Source organism: Arvicola amphibius, chromosome 1, assembly GCF_903992535.2.
Source record: "Arvicola amphibius chromosome 1, mArvAmp1.2, whole genome shotgun sequence".
Taxonomy (NCBI): Eukaryota; Metazoa; Chordata; class Mammalia; order Rodentia; family Cricetidae; genus Arvicola; species Arvicola amphibius.
The window spans coordinates 123,815,418-123,831,521 of record NC_052047.1 but is presented as its reverse complement, the minus strand read 5'-3'; the positions used below and the strand labels follow the sequence as shown (position 1 = coordinate 123,831,521).

At 44.4% G+C, this 16,104-nt stretch overlaps 1 protein-coding gene across 1 annotated transcript in view; it reads left to right on the top strand.

Annotated features, from left to right (window-relative positions):
* The first annotated feature begins 4,448 nt into the window (after window positions 1-4,448).
* Usp31 (ubiquitin specific peptidase 31) overlaps window positions 4,449-16,104 on the top strand; it is a 67,010-nt gene continuing 55,354 nt past the window's right edge. The window contains exon 1 of the mRNA XM_038338320.1: window positions 4,449-5,066. Coding sequence (XP_038194248.1) covers window positions 4,449-5,066 — 618 coding nt within the window. The remainder of the gene's footprint in view (window positions 5,067-16,104) is intronic.

Here is a 16,104-nt window from a genome sequence, read left to right as displayed (position 1 = left end):
GATAAAAAATTATCTTTATAGAAGAGATTGACCCATTTGAATATATAAAATATTAAACTATTATATGTGGTATGGAAACACTATAAACATGGTTGTAAGGTAGCTAAATGATACAGCATAGACAAAGAATGAAGCAATTCTAAGCAGGTGACACAGGTCTGTAATTCCAGTACTCAGGTAGTTGAGACAGGAGGATCACCATGAAGTCCAGGCTACCCTAGGCTACAGTGTGAGACACTGTCTCAAAAAACTGAAGTATCAATAACGACAATTCATATGCAAATTGCTGTTGTCAGCCAACACTTACCAAAGGAAAGAAAGCTGCGAATGCATGTAGGTAACTCACAGCAATATAAATATAAGAACTGCTAATTAAAAGGTACTGCCGGTCATTTTCTTGATTACAGACAAAAGAAACTGACACCAGTCGGTTTCAGCAATAAAGGAATTTATAGGAAGCCTATCAGGTTAGCTCACAGTGAAAACAGAGCTGGAGAAACAGGCTTGGGCAGAAACTCAGGGAGGCAGACACCAGTAAGAACTTGTCACTAATGTAGCCAGCAGGACACTGGCTGCAGCGATGCCTGGCCTTATCCCTCACTGATGCCCCACTGCTGAACACATACCTGTGGGGTTTAGTGATCTGAAGCATTATCTCCAGCTAACCCTGTTTCTTTCTATACTTTCAGAGTCTAAGCCCAGAGACGCACATCTGGTTGGTCTTTATTATTATTATTCCTGGTTCTAGCTAGTAGGGAAGTAGGGCGGGAAGAAGTTGGTCTCTCCAAACCCTGCTCTCTTTTCACAATGGAAGCTTGAGTTCTCTCCCCTAATTTTGTGTCCCTTCCAAACTGGAAGTCAGTTTGAGTGTTGAAGAGCTAAAAGCCCAGCTTGTATCCAGCCTCATTTGTACAAACAAAAGCACATTAATATGCCAGCTAAGATCATCACACTTCTTTTCATTTGCCAGGCGGTGGTGGCACACGCCTTTAATCCCAGCACTCAGGAGGCAGAGGCAGGCGGATCTCTGTGAGTTCGAGGCTGGCTTGGTCTACAAAAGCTAGTTCCAAAGCAACACAGAGAAACCCTGTCTCGAAAAAACAAAACAAACAAACAAACAAACAAATTGCTGCCTACCTGTCTACTTAGCAGAGAACGTGACATTTTAATACATTACCAAATATGTGAATATCAACACAAATGTGAAGATAGGCATTAATCCGTTTCAGAGATGAAAAGCTGATTCTCAAAGAAACAGAGGTTCTCCCAAATCTCTCCAGTGTTAAATAGTGTTAACTTGTCAAACCTGGCCTTCTGGCTCCCCAGAATGGTGATGCCATCTGGGTTCTTTCTTATTAAGGTTGCCAGTGTGATAAAGATGATAAAACTGTGTTCTCTGTTCATCATTTTCCAGATAAGCCTGCTCCAAGGTAGACTTGACAGCATATGAAGTGCGCAAGTTCCTTGACCCGAGTCTCAGCATAGGGATAGTTGCAAAAATAAATAAAGTGTAGGCAAGAATATGCCCCACTGTGCTCTTGCTTCTCATTTGTGTTTCCCTAGCTTAAGTGTAAGGGAGGGACAGTGGGATATTTATCATGGAAAGTTGTTTCCAATAAATCTTAAAGAATGGACATATTGGACTGAGAGATGGCTCAGTAGTTAAGAGCGCTGGCTGCTTTTCCAGAGGACCTGGATTCAATTCCCAGTACCCACAGGGCAGCTAATGTGTGTGACTCCAGTCTCAGGGAATCTGATGGCTTCTTCTGGCCTTCCAGTACACTATGCATACGTGATACACAGACATACATTCAGGCAAAACATTCATGAACATAAAAATAGATAAAATCTAAGAAGAAAAAGAAAAACAACAGATTTGTTGTCCAACAAGGGACTCTGCAAAGCCTGTTCTGGACAAGCCAGGATTGGATGGTTTGGGGGTCCCTGAGGACCAATATGCCTCCTTCTAGGAGGAGCTTGGAAAGGCAGTTCTCAGGTATCCCGCCAGGAGTTCAGTTGTAATTTGGATAGACTCTGTAGAATAAGTGATCGTAACTGAGCATCCCGAGAGAGTAAGATGGCTGAGGTCTTGTGGACTGAGCCTACAGCACACTGAAAGTGACTGTGTTGGCGTGAACCAAGATGATCCCCATAAGTTTATATATTTTAATGCTTGGGTCCTAAATAGTGGAACTGTTTTGGATTTTGGTAAGAATTAGGAGATGTTTTCTTGTTAGAGGAGGTGTATCACTGAGAGTGAGCTTTGAGTTTTCAAAAGCCTATGTTAAGCTTGGCCCTTTTATGTCTTTCACTCTGTCTGGGTCTCTCTCTCTCTCTCTCTCTCTCTCTCTCTCTCTCTCTCTCTCTCTCTCTCTCTCTCTCTCTCTCTCTCTGCACACACACTCTGACTCCAACTTTTGGATAAGACGTAAGCTCTCAGCTACTGCTTCAGCCTCATGCCTGCCTGCCTGCCATCATGCTTCCTACAATGATGATCATGGACCAAGTCTCTGAAACTGTAAGCAAGCCCCCAATTAAATACTTTTTTTAAAAAAATAAGTTGCCTTAGTCATGGTGTCTCTTCACAGCGACAGAACAGTAATTAAGATAGTGACTTATTATATGCTGAATTCCAATAGGGTCAAGTTAATGCCATGGCCAGAAAGTACTAAGAGAGTCTGCAGAAATGATACCTCCAGGAGGAGTTCGTACCAAAGGCAAGATTGAAGGGACGAGGAGAGATAAACTAAGTGAGGACGTTCAGGGAAAGCTACCTGAAGCCGGTGGATCAGCTTGGGCAAAGGTTCCTAGCCAGGATCAAATCCCTAGGAGCAGCGAGTGTGTATGCACAGGTGAAGGACCATGGACTTCAGCTTCTCTCATGCTCAGATGACTTCCTTTCTGATGTTGCAAGGAGCTTGAGGCACAGTTAAGGCTTTGATTAGGAGGTAGAACTGGAACTGGTTCGAGCCCGTTCAGAGCAAACCAAGAACGTCATTATAAGTTATCATACTTACTATTGGGTAAAAGTACTTACTTTGAAATGGGTATAGGGTGGCCTTTCTGTTTTTAAAATGTCATGGGCTTTCTTTCCTAGTATCTTCATTTTGCAGTAAGCAGGTTACAGGCTAAACTCTCAGCAAAGAGAACATACAAAGAGAAGGTCAGAAGCCAGTGGGTTTTGAGTAAAGGTAGCCTTAATGCACACTGTTCTCCCACGTACTATTTTTTTTCTTTTTCAAACTGAACCAACATTTAAAAATAGAATTCCCAGCTCCTCTCTAAAAATCAGATGATCTGGCAACACCGAGCCCTCATTCTCACACGTGAACAACTGACTGGAGGTGAGTGGCCGCCACCCCTTTAGAGGAATGTTAATTAGCAGCTTGCCACTGTCCACAACCGTTCTTGTATTCCCAAGTCACATGAAGCATGACCTGGTCGCCAGGATCTTTGGTCATTTTCTCTGCAATAGTGTACCAATGTCAAGGTTTTGAATCAAACTTGGGTTGAAATATCAAAAGCACTGAACTGAAGATTACAGAAGGTATTCCATGATTGACGTATCGTGTAAAAGATAGATGTTATTATGAATGAGTGTCCGTCGAGAGTGTAAATTGTAGAAAGGCAAGCAGAAACCCAGTTAGTTTCTTTCCTATAGTATCCGGAACACACAGTAAGTGTTCAGTAGCTATTTATTGAATGAACGAACGAATGAATGAATGAGTGAGTGAGTGAATAATGGGAGAGTTCAGTGGATTTAAAGGCTGTTTTGATTTTGTTTTTTTAATAAAACTTTTCAGTAAGGCAAGCCTGGCAATACTGGTTTGCTGGAATCCCAATGTACATCCTGGAAGAAAAACCACCAGAATGCGCCAGGCTCCGTGACCGCGTTCGGGTGATACGCGGCAGTCTCTCGGGGGCCAGGTGGGTTAACTTGCCTAGGACAAGACAAAGTTACGTCCATGAGCTCTTTCACTACCTGGTAAGGAGCAGTGTGATTTCCATACTTTTCCCTAGATCTCTTTCATTTGATGAGCGAAGACAGAGACCCACCCCTAAAATCCACCACCCAGCGCCTGCCCACACTAAACATGGCCAGTCTTGGGCTTCACGCCGCAGTACCACGCCCGGAGCCTAGAGTCTTAGGGTCAGGATGCAGGGACAGTACTATTCCCACAGTCAACATGGCGGCGGCGCAGCTTCGGCGTGGGGCGGGGCTGCGAGTCGGGCGGGTCACGTGAGCCGCTCCTTGGGCGGCCGCGCGCGCACGCGCGCCCCTCGGCCGCCGCTCTCTAGCTCGCTCTCTCCGCTGCGCTCTGAGGTGGTGTGGGGCGCAAAGCCCCCCCCGGGCCGGGTGAGGCGCGGGCGGCGGGATGAGGCGGCGGCCGTGGCGGGGTCGCGGTCCGGGCGGACAGGCGCGGTGATGAGCGTCGGCAGCTCCCGCCATGTCCAAGGTAACGGCGCCCGGGCCCGGGCCGCCCGTGGCGGCGGGCGGGAAGGAGAAGCGCTCGTTCAGCAAGCGGCTGTTCCGGAGCGGCCGCGCCGGGGGCGGCGGCGGCGCTGGGGGCCCTGGACCGGCCGCGCCCTCGTCGCCTTCGTCGGCGCGCTCGGTGGGCAGCTTCATGAGCCGCGTCCTCAAGACGCTGTCCACGCTCTCGCACCTCAGCTCCGAGGGCGCCGCCCCGGACCGCGGCGGCCTCCGCAGCTGCTTCCCGCCCGGGCCGGCCTCCGCGCCTACGCCGCCGCCGTGCCCGCCGCCGCCCGCCTCGCCCGCTCCGCCCGCCTGCGCTTCCGAGCCGGTGCCCGGCGTGGCGGGGCTCCGCAACCACGGCAACACGTGCTTCATGAACGCCACGCTGCAGTGCCTCAGCAACACCGAGCTCTTCGCCGAGTACCTGGCCCTGGGCCAGTACCGGCTGGGCCGCCCGGAGCCGTCGCCTGAACCGGAGCAGCCGGCGGGTCGCGGCCCGCACGGTCAGGGCGAGGTCACCGAGCAGCTGGCGCACCTGGTGCGGGCGCTCTGGACGCTGGAGTACACCCCGCAGCACAGCCGAGACTTCAAGGTGAGCCCCGGTGGCTCTGGAGCGCGGGCGCTTCACGGGCTCCTCCTCTTCGGGGCCGGGAGGATTTCTGCGCTGGATGCTCAGAGAGTTCTGGAAGATAACCCAGATGACAAAGGAACGCGTTCCTCCCACCATTCAGCCTGTCTTCGAGCGCCCCAGAACACAGGCGCCAGCTCCCATCATCCGCCTTGGGGATGGATATTACCAGGGGCAAGACCCTGCCTTCTTGTAAACTGCAGTTTTTGGAGCGGGTATTGGTGGGAGAGCATCCAGCAGGGTTCGAATCCGGCTGCTTCTCTCCTAGCAAACCGAACCTGTTTCTGCTCCCTGTTTTCCTGGTACCTACTCCCAGCAAGTTGACAGGCTCCATTGGACACTATGAAATTACTCAGTTGGGGCACTTTTAGGGGGTTCAACCTGATAGGTAAAGTGCTTCAGCTGTGTCTAGGACCCTACACACACAGTGCTCTATTTTTATTCTTAAGTAAAATCAACTAGGTGTTAGCTAGTACTTTGAAGGAGGCAGAACCTGATGACGTAACGGATGGGGGAGGTGGTCGTGGCCCTGGTTTGCAGCTGCTGGTGGAGCTGTCCGCGTGGAGAGAGGATAAAAAGGCTTGGAGAGCAGAGTTTGCAAGGTCCGGATGGTGAGGGTCATTTGGGCGGTCCTAAGGAGTGGGGTCTTACTGCACGTTGAGCAAGGAGATGACTGGAGACTGTAGAGAGGATACTTCGAGGTGGGCCGTGGGTATGAGAGTTGCTAGAGTCGAACAAGGAAAAAAAATCAGTTTCTTTTTATTCCTTTTCTCATCTCTCGTGCTTGGGAGAACACCTCAGTTTGATTTTTAGCTCTGTTTTTTTTTCTTCCTATATCTGGCACCCTCATGTTCTACCAACCTTCGTTATTCTTTGAGACGGTCTTGCTACTTAGTCCAAGGCTGACTTTCAGCTCTTCCCGACAGCCTCCTGTGTGCTGGGATCAACCTTCCCACCCCCCTCTTTTTAAGTAAGAAAACAAGGTTCAAGTTGAAAAACTTTGGTGAACAGCATTGTTTACTAAAAAAAAATACTTTGTTTCTGTGCCACATTTGTGTGGGGGTCAGAGGACAGTTTGTGGAGTCAGTTTTCCCACCTAGTTGTGGGCTCTGGGGCTTGAACTCAGGTTGTCATGTTTCCCGGCCCAGCCATCTTGTCAGCCCAACAGGAGCTAAATTTAATAAGGTTACGCTTTTATTGGATTTTTTTATTTGTTTTCTATTTATGGCAAGTGGTACTGGTTTTCTATTGGTGCTATCAAGTTTCTTTCTAAAATACATTTCTCTAAGTACTGATTGGATCGCAGGACCTAATGATGATGTAGCCGAGGACTGCTTTGGGTAGACCCTGCCTTTTTGCTAAGGAGCAACACTGCTTTTGTATGCCACTCCTTTTAACCATTTTTTTGCTTATATTGCTTCAAAAGAAAAAGTGTGTTGCTGTTTGATCTTGAGATTTTGAATGGGAATATTAGTCTGAAATAAGGACTGGAAAAACAAAGATTCATGTTAGGGGTCTCAAAGTAAGAAACTAGGAGAATGCTATTTTTATTGGACTCTTCTCCTTTGCTTAGAGTTACCTGTGAGCAGCCACAACAGTGGGGAGTTTTCAAGGCGGGATTCTAGTGTGAAGTTTACAGTTTTTTGGTATATCAGCATCTTAGCATGTAAACATTGCAGTTGCTTTTCCATTAAGCTGTGAGCGAGCAGAAATAGGTTAGTAATTCTAGATGTTCAGGACTGATTGATAGGCATACTTTGGCAAAGTTGAGTATATTCTTCGAGGTTGTTCCCATTGCTTTTTATGAGGTTGTGCTCACTTTTACATCCATTAAGCTACCAACAGAAATGGGTCAATACTTCTAGAAGAATAGAGACTTTAGAGGCTTATTTGGCAAAGTTGAACACATTCTTGGAGTCCTCGTTTTTTGAAACACTATAGACTTCTGAACCTTCAGTAGAGTTTGCTGTGTATTCATTAATTCACCTCCCGTTTACTAAGAGTTTACTCAGATGGAAATGCATTCAAGATCAGAAGGAGCATTCCCTAATGAGAGTGCCGGGAAGTAGACATGTTGAACAGGCTGACACGGTAATCTGGTGGTTCTGTGGTGTTCCAGAGGCTTCACTGTATTTATATTGCTAACCCAGTGCTAACCCAGGCCATCCTGTTTCCACTCTGTTGTCTTTAGTGTTGCTGGGATTTTAGTCTCGTGTTTGTCACCTCATGGTTGCCTGACAGCGACACCTGCTGCACCTTGTGCTCTAGTAGGAAGACAGGAAGTTATGAGAGAAATAACTGTTCTCTTAGGGGCCCCCATCAGGCTTCTGCTAACACGTCACTGACTGACTACCTGTGTCAGCTGCCACAAATGCTAGAAGCAGGTGTTTGGGTTTCCTGCTTTAATATAGAAGATTCCTCTTAGACAGCTCTCCCAAGTACCTCATTGACCATGGGTCAGAAACTCGCAATGAGGGGTTGAATCCAGAGGGACTTAGGTTCACTGAGAGCTCATATTGTACTTGAACTTGTACTCGACTCGACTCACATTTATAGCTCACTTGAGGATCTTGTAATAAAGCCGATTCCAATTTGTTGGAGTGGGGCCTCACAGTCTGCTTTTCTGACAAGCTTCCAAGTGCTGGGGCTGCCGCCTATCTAAAGGCTGTTTTTGGAACTGATGAGAGGACATCACAGAAAAGGAGGCACACTTTCCTGGGCCAGGAAGTGATAAGGGCTAGTGTGAAATTGCAAATACTTTGAGGAAATAGTGAGACATTAGTAGTTGGTTGCACCATGGCTAGCTGTAGTGGTGCAGACCACTTTGGACAAGCATGTTTAAAGAAATCATGAAGGGCTTTGTGGGCTGATTTGGACTTTAGCTTCTGAACATTGGGAACCAGAGCTGATACAGTAGGAGAGTGATAGGATTTCTGTCTCTTTACTCCCTCCTTTCTTTTGCCTCTTCCCTCTTTCCCCCTCGTTTTGTCTGTTGTTCTCTGTGGAGGACTGGTTTCCTCCTTCCTTTTTTTACTGAATATTATTTTGGGTATAAGGAAAGTTGAAGATGGATGCCTGTTTGTGGCCAGCATCGATCATTTGTGTATTTTTCATATTCAAGTAGCTCACGGAATCTCAAGAGTCCTGCTCAGTTCTTGGCTCCAGGCAGCCACCACTTGACTGGAGCCAGCAGTGGTTAGAATCAATTGGCCTTCTTGATTTTGCCTTAAAGTCTAGAAGAGCAAGCATTCACTGTGGAGTTGACTGTGATTTTTATCATGTTTTATCTTCCAGGTTAGTCATATTTCTCTGTAAGTTTTCAGTTAGAGTTCCTCCTTCTACCTCCTCCTAACCACATTGATTTGTGCTTAAGGCACTTGCCAGTCAAATATGTTTGTTTATTTTACTTTGCTTCTGGTTTGGACTATGGTTGTGAAAGTTGTGTTTTCATTTGCTAGAATGACAAATTGACTGGCCCAACTTTGATATACTTCAAGAAATTTCTCTAGGTTCATTCTGCATCTTTTTTTTTTTTTTTTTTTTTTGGTACACATATCTTTTCATGCTCTTAGAATGTTGGTTTGCAGTCAGAGCATTGTTACCTTTTTCTGTGCCACATGCCGCTAATCCCCTGGTACATTTGTCTGTGTTTGGAGACATACTTGGTTGTTATACCGCATGGGGCGAGGGTGCTGTTGGCATCTGGGGATAGATTTTGGGAATTCTGTATACTGCAGTGTGATCACCTCCCTCCCCCCCATGATTTAGCCCAAGATGTCATTGGTGAGGTGGAGAAGCATTTTGTCTGTTTTCAGCACAGATTTCCCTAACTTTCCCAGTCTCTAGCCTGTTTACCTTGTAGCTTGGTGTTTGTGCATGCGTGTGCACGAGTTTGCTCACAAGGGTAAAACTTAGACTCAACCCATGTGTCAGCAACTTTCTTTATAAAACAGTAAAGTAAATAAATGGTTTTAAAATCTGAATACTCGTTCTAGTGTTTTTAGGGGAAACCAACATATTGCTTTAATTTTACCAGGAGCTTAAGTGTTCCGGTTCTTATGAATTGCCTTTTGATTTCTAGTACTCAGTGCTCTTAGTAACAAGTGAAAAAAAAAAAGACAGATGGGCACTTGCAGCTAAGATAGATAAGTTTTGTAGCCTCAGTTTTCAAACCATGCTCTCAAAGGGCAGTGATCTGCTGATGGAAGTGCTCTGCAGCTCCTTCCAAGTTTGCAGGAGCCAAAACACGAGTCTTGGGCCTGGAGTGGCCTTATCAGCTCAGCCACTGGCATGACAGGTCTCAGCAGAGCACTTGAACAGGCCTGGTGGACATGCTGAGACAAGCAGCATTTTTTCCCTCTGAGACTGGTACAGAATTACAGAGAAAATAAGGTCATCTGCTTCCAGCTTTGAATGTATGCCATTGCTCCTGAGGCTTAGGTACTTTGAGAGATCTTGCTTAAAAACAACCCTTTCTGACTCTTTAAATGCATGAGCTAATGTGTGTCATGTCTTACCAGGTGCAGAAAGTGAGAAAGAAATTGTCTAGGAAGGCTACTTGGAGAATAAAATACACAGACAATTGTAGAACTCCATGTTTGCTGATGTTCTGGTTCTTTTTGCTATTGTAATACCACAGACTGGGTGATTTCTAAAGAAATTTATTAAAATTCTGGAGACTGGGAATTGCTGTTGAGAGACCCACACCTGGCAAAGGGCTTCTTCCATCATCCTATGGCAGGAGACTGAGAATTTGTGAGTTTTGGGGTGTTAAGGAAAGAAGGTAAGAATGGGATGTAACTTGGTCTTTTTAATCAGGGACCTACTCCTCTGATAATGATGTTTATCCATTCTTGAGGGCAGGGTCCTCATGCCCAATTGCCTCTTAAAGGTCTCAGTATTTGTAATGGGGATTTGCATTTCAAAAACAGGAGCCTTGGGGGTCATGTTTAAAACGTGGCATCCGACTTAAATCACACTATGTCTGCTCAATTATTGTGTTTAAAGGAGCTAGTAGCTGAGGTGAGAGGTTGGTAATAGAGGGTTTAATGTAAAGGTTATGGAACAAAGTTGTTGCCCTCAGAGGACTCATCTGTTTATAAGGAAGCGATTTTGAATTCTAATGGAAGGTTCAGTAGCAGTTCAGAGGACTGGATTGTAAGCTGCACTGTAAGCAGTTAACATGTCTACAAACTGAAGTTCCTAACACTGTACTAGCTAGGCTTTGGGTATGTAGTGTTTAAACACATTGATACAGCAGTGGTAAAATAAGAAGGCACAGGCAACATAGTCCCTTCTCAGAACTTGTCAGAGAGAAGGTGGATATCAGCTAGTGAACACTGACAAATAAGAAATTGTAAATCCTAAGAACTAAGAGAAAGATAAGGTACATGAGTGAGAGTAATGAATTTGGCCAGATGGGTTGGGAACAAAATGGACTCAAAAGGCTGTATTATTGGAAAGACCTGGAGGTCTGACAGGCCTTGTTTGCGATACAGGGAGGAGGCGGGAGAGTGGGGCAGACAAGGCTGTAAAGGGTAGGTCTCACTGGGTCTTGTAGGCCAAGGTGAAATACTTAGGTTTCATTCTGAGCGAAGGCTAGCTGCTACTGGTTTCTAAGTATTCTTGCATGAGTGTGTTCAAACATGAAATGCTCATTCGTGGTGCTAAATGGTGAACAGAGTAGAAATTTGAAGACTAGTCAGTTGACGTTTGTGATGGGCCTGGTGAAAGATGGGGCTGGATTTGAGACACAAGTAGAGGTAGACTATCTTTTCCTCATCATTGTCAAAAAACTAAGCTTGATTTGCCTCTGTTGTGTTTGTCTTGATGTCAGTGTCCCACTGTTTTGGTCACTTTAGTCGTAAGCTTGGAAACCTGTTGTGATACTTTCGCCTTTATCCTTGGCAAGTTCTTTCCGTTTCTAGAGTCTCTTGATATTCTGTATGAACTCAAGGACTTTATTTATTTATTTATTCATTTTAATTAATTAATTAATTAATTTGGAACAGGATTTCTCTATGTACCACCCTGGCTGTCCTGGAACTTGCTCTGTAGATCAGGCTGACCTTGAACTCACAGAGATCTACTCAGCCCTGCCTCCCAAGTGCTTGGATTAGAGGCGTGCACCACCACCTCCTGGCAAATTTAAGGATTTCTATTTCTGAGGAAAAAAAAAGTTTAGACTTTTGTTAGGGGTTGCATTCATCCTGTGGACTGTGTCGGGTAGCAGTATCATTGTAATGATACTGTCAATTTTCCAGTCCACAAAAATGGAAGAATTTCATTTATTTATGTCATGTTTTATTTCTCTCAGCTGTGTTTTATCTTTTTAGTGCAGTCTTTTTCTGCTTCCTTGATTAAAACTGTTTCTAGACATTTTGTTCTAAATGATGCAGTTGTAAGTGGAATAGCTTTGATTTGGGGATGGGATCTAGGATCTTCGACATACTAAACAGGTTTTCTGCTGCTGAATTGAGAGCTACACTCTCAGTTGCATAACTAGAAGTGTTAATTTCTTTTTGGATTGTTTATTAATAGTGTATAAAAGTATGTAATTGACGTTGGCATGTTGATTCTGTATCCTACAACCTTGCTAATTAGTTTATTAGTTCCAGCGAATTTTCCTAGTATCTATAGTTTTCTGCATAAAAGGGGACATCATTCATGAACAGAGATCGGCTTTTTTCCAATTTTGATATTTTTAGGCCCCCCCCCTTTGTTGCAAAGTGGTATCCTTGTCTTATTTCCTGGTCTTAGAGGAGTTGCTTTCAGGCTCCCAGAGTTGGATGACATTGCTCCTGTCTTGAAGAAGTATCCTTTTCTGCTGGTTTGTTTACTTATTTTCTTCCTTAATTTATTGAAAGCCTTAATGTTTCTTTCTGTATCAGTTTGAGATGCTCCTGCCTCCCTTCCCTCTGTTTTGTAATGTGTGGTATTGCACACTGCTTGTTATTTTGGTATGTGGAACCTTCCTTTCGCAGCAGGAATAAATCCTACTTGGTTATGCTGTCTGCTCAGATTTTGATACTTTTTCCTTTTATGTTTCAAAATAGTTCATTCTTTAGTAACTTAGTAGTTTGCATGTGTAAGCCTTGTGTGATGTGGGATTTACACTAAGGTTTGTGTAGTGTGGTAAGTGGTTAAGTGTAGACAGGGAAATAGTGGCCTGTGTTCTAGTCCCCTCTTCTACTTACATTGAGACCTTGAGGCTTGCATCTCTGGTCTTCACTTCCTCATCTGTAATGTGGAGATGGCAGTATATCTACTTCCTGACCCGTTTTGGAATATATGAGAGAAGAACCTGGCAGGAGGCCTGCATTCGGTGCTCAGCAAGTGCTAACTGATGCTATTGTTCTCATCCAACCTTACTGTCACCCTGCTTCTGGACAGAGGCTTCTTTAGCATTTGATGATGCATTTATGAATTTTGCATTGTTTCATTAGTTCTATTGATATTAAATATTGCTTATTCTCTTTCATGCTCTTCTTTAAAATTTTCATTTTTTCAAGTTAAAAAGTTATTTTGTATGAATTTTAATGTTAAGTATCTATATTAATTTTAGACAGAGAACTATACCTACTGAATACTTGCTTGTCATTGACAAATGCAGTAGCCTTCAATAAAATTGTAAACAAGTAATGATACAGTGAGAAAGCTTGCATCAACTAGTAACTAAGAAGAAACTGAGGTAATAAAGAACTGTCTGTTCCCCAAAGGATAACAGGATTAGAAACATTTATTCATACATTCTTCCTGGAACCAGATAACCCCTATGTTTTGAATAAGAGAAACTCCAGGGTATTTGGATTTGGATTTATTAACCCATTGTTTTTGTTTTTGTTTTTCCCCAGTTCCTTGTGTAGTGGGCAGTGATTATGTCTTATTCTGCATCAAGTTCCCATTCCCGGTTTTTGGAATGTACACACTGTTAATCTGCACTGAGTGAGGAAGCCACAGCTAAGGACAGTTTGCAGAGTAGACTGTTAGCAGTGTGGATGTGCTGATGATGGCCAAGTCTCAGACCTCTCTTGAGGCTTTAAACTTTCAGAGCGCAGTGGAGAAATCAGAAGATGGAGCGGCAGGTCTCAGTACACAGGACTTATGAGCAAATAAAGCCAGAGAATGAGTTGCTGTGCAGAAGAGTGCCATTCCTGGCACTGCTCTACTCCCTTCCCTTCCCTTCCCTTCCCTTCCCTTCCCTTCCCTTCCCTTCCCTTCCCTTCCCTTCCCTTCCCTTCCCTCCCCTCCCCTCCCCTCCCCTCCCCTCCCCTCCCTCCCCTCCCCTCCCCTCCCCTCCCCTCCCCTCCTCTCTCCTCCCTTTCCTCTTTCCCCTTCCCCCTTCCCTTCTCTTCCCCTCCCTTCCCCTCCCTTCCTCTTCCCCTTCCCCTTCCCCCCTTTTTCCTTCCCTTCCCCCTTCTCCCTTCCCCCCTTTCTCTCATTTTCTCCTTTTCTCTTCCTCCTTTTTCTTCCATTTTCCCCTCTCCCCTTTTTTTCCTTTCCCCCATTTTCCCCCTTCCCCTTTCCCCTTTCTCCTTTCCTGATTTGAACATGTGCATCATATGCCCTGCAAAAAGAGTTGAGAGTGTTTGGCAGGTTTATAGGGGAAGAGTGAAGGAGAAAGAGTTGAAAATAATATGGAGGGTTCTTGAGACAAGGTAGCTTGGGGTGGCACTTTTCAAGATTTGGTAAACAAAGTGGAAAATGGTTTTGGAGGTGAGAGGTGAGTTTAGTTGTGTTTGAACTTTTAGAAACCTAGACAAACCCATTTTTAATGCTGTATTTGTTGAGTGCTGAGCATTCTTGAAAAAGAGGTGTACAAGAATCAATTTAAGTTGAAAGGAGCTGGCTAGTCTGATCTGCCCATGGAACAAACACCGTAAACCAAACAGTTGGTGTAACATAGATACTTGTTCCCAGTGTATTGTTATACATCTTCCTTTGTGTACTTTAGGCTTTTGCTTTGACTGGGTCACTTCTGTTTTGATATAGTATATGGTTTGATGGATTTTTCCTGTCCCTTTTTACCCTTGTCACAATGAGGGGCTACTAAATGGGGCAGTGTTCTCTGTCTGTATAGTCCCCACAGCTGTTTCCTATAGTAAAAACTCTGAAAAACAATGACCTCATAGTTTCCGCATACTCTAAACAAAACAAATCCAAACCTTTTTTCTTATAGTAGTGGAAGAGAAGTCATTAAAAATTGAGTAAAATTTGTCACCTGTTGCCTCTTCCCTCAAAAAAACTTGTTTGCTTTGTTATTAATTGTTCATTCGATGTTCTTCAAATATTTTTTTTTTCCTGTATAACAGACATTTTTTTCAGGGAGCACATGGGGTTATCTTGAGTCTTTTGTTGTGTTGTGATTGTTTCTTGTCTGTGTAGAAGCCATTGTTCTGTGCCCGCACTGAGGCAGTGCCTAGAGGAACTGGCCAGTCGCTGAACATCTGTTGCTTCTTTCCTCCAGTTGTTAAGCTCAGATGGCAGCAAACAGTACATCCACAAACAAACAATTCATGCTTCAGAAGATTCCAGAGGGCTGGTCAGACAATGACTTTATTGGTATCTGCTCCTACTGAAAGCAGTGTTGCTGCTTATCTTCGGATCAGTACATTTTAACTCTTGCATTCTAATCTTTAAGAATAAGGCATAACTGGTTTGGGGGAGCATGGGACTGAAGATATGGCTCAGGGGCTAAGAACATTGACTGCTCTTCTATTTCTCTCCTGCCCATCCCCTGGTTTTATTTCTAACATTATTTAATTTGCAACTCCAGTCCTAGGGGATCTGATGCCCTCTTCTGGCCTTCTTGGACCCAAAGGCATACATGTATAGACTCAGGGCAGACAAGTGTTAAGAATTAAAGAATCACAGTCATGAAAAGACTGTGTGTATGTTGAGCCATATTAGTTACAAAGTGATTTCACACTCAATTTTTAATCTTCACAACAGCTCTGAGAAAGAGGGCTTATTGTTACTCTTGTCCTAAATTTGTTTTAGATACTGGGATTCTGTGCTAGTGAGCAGAACTGGGCTGCAGTTCTACACGGTTTCTGTGAGCGTTGAATGAGGAAGTGTGAGGAGGGTATAGTGTGGAACAGTGATTCACAACCTATGGGTTGCAACCCCTTTGACTAATTTCTGTCTCCAAAATGTTTACATTACAATTCATAACAGTAGCAAAATTACAGTTATGACGTGATCATGAAAATAATTTTATGGTCGGGGTCACCACACATAAGGAACTGTATTAAAGGGTCACAGCATTAGGAAGGTTGAGATTCACTGGTGTTGAAACTAGTACTCAGTACATGTCACAGAAATGATGAATGGGGATAATACGGGTCTTTGCTGTCAACTAAGGCCACTTGAGTATCTTTATTTTGACTCAGACACCTGAGTGCAGGGATTAAACAGGCCGTTGGAGCCATTCCTTCTACCCTGTGTGGTTTTAAGAGTTCTTGGACATCAGATGTGCTGCTGCACTTGAACACCGAGTTGCTCTTTCTAGTTCTGGAGTTCTGCGTGACCTCGCAGATTTCCAGGTGTCATCTTAGTCCTAACATTTTTGTTGGTGGATCAGATAAGGTTCCACCAGGGATACTGATTCAGTTTGTAAAATTATGAAACATATTCCATATTACATAAGGCATACATAACTATTTTTAAAGTTACAGTAGAAATGGAATAGAATGTTGTATTTTGTATTTGATCCTCAGTGAGCTGCCCATGGTTCATATATAAAGGGCCCTGGGTGTGCATTGGCATGATGCTTAACGTCAGTCCAGATGCCAGAAAGGTGTACAGTGTTTTTCTGTCAAACGAGTCTCATAGTCTGGTCAGGTAATGACTCTGTTCTAGGCAGACTACACCTAAGGGTTCGTGTTTCATTGTGGGATCCATGGAGGTAGGGCATTGCATAATCTTGACTGACAAGCTTCCATTTCTGCAGCTGATGGTGGAGTAGCAGAGAAAAGAGATATGGCTTGGGAGGCATGCCATA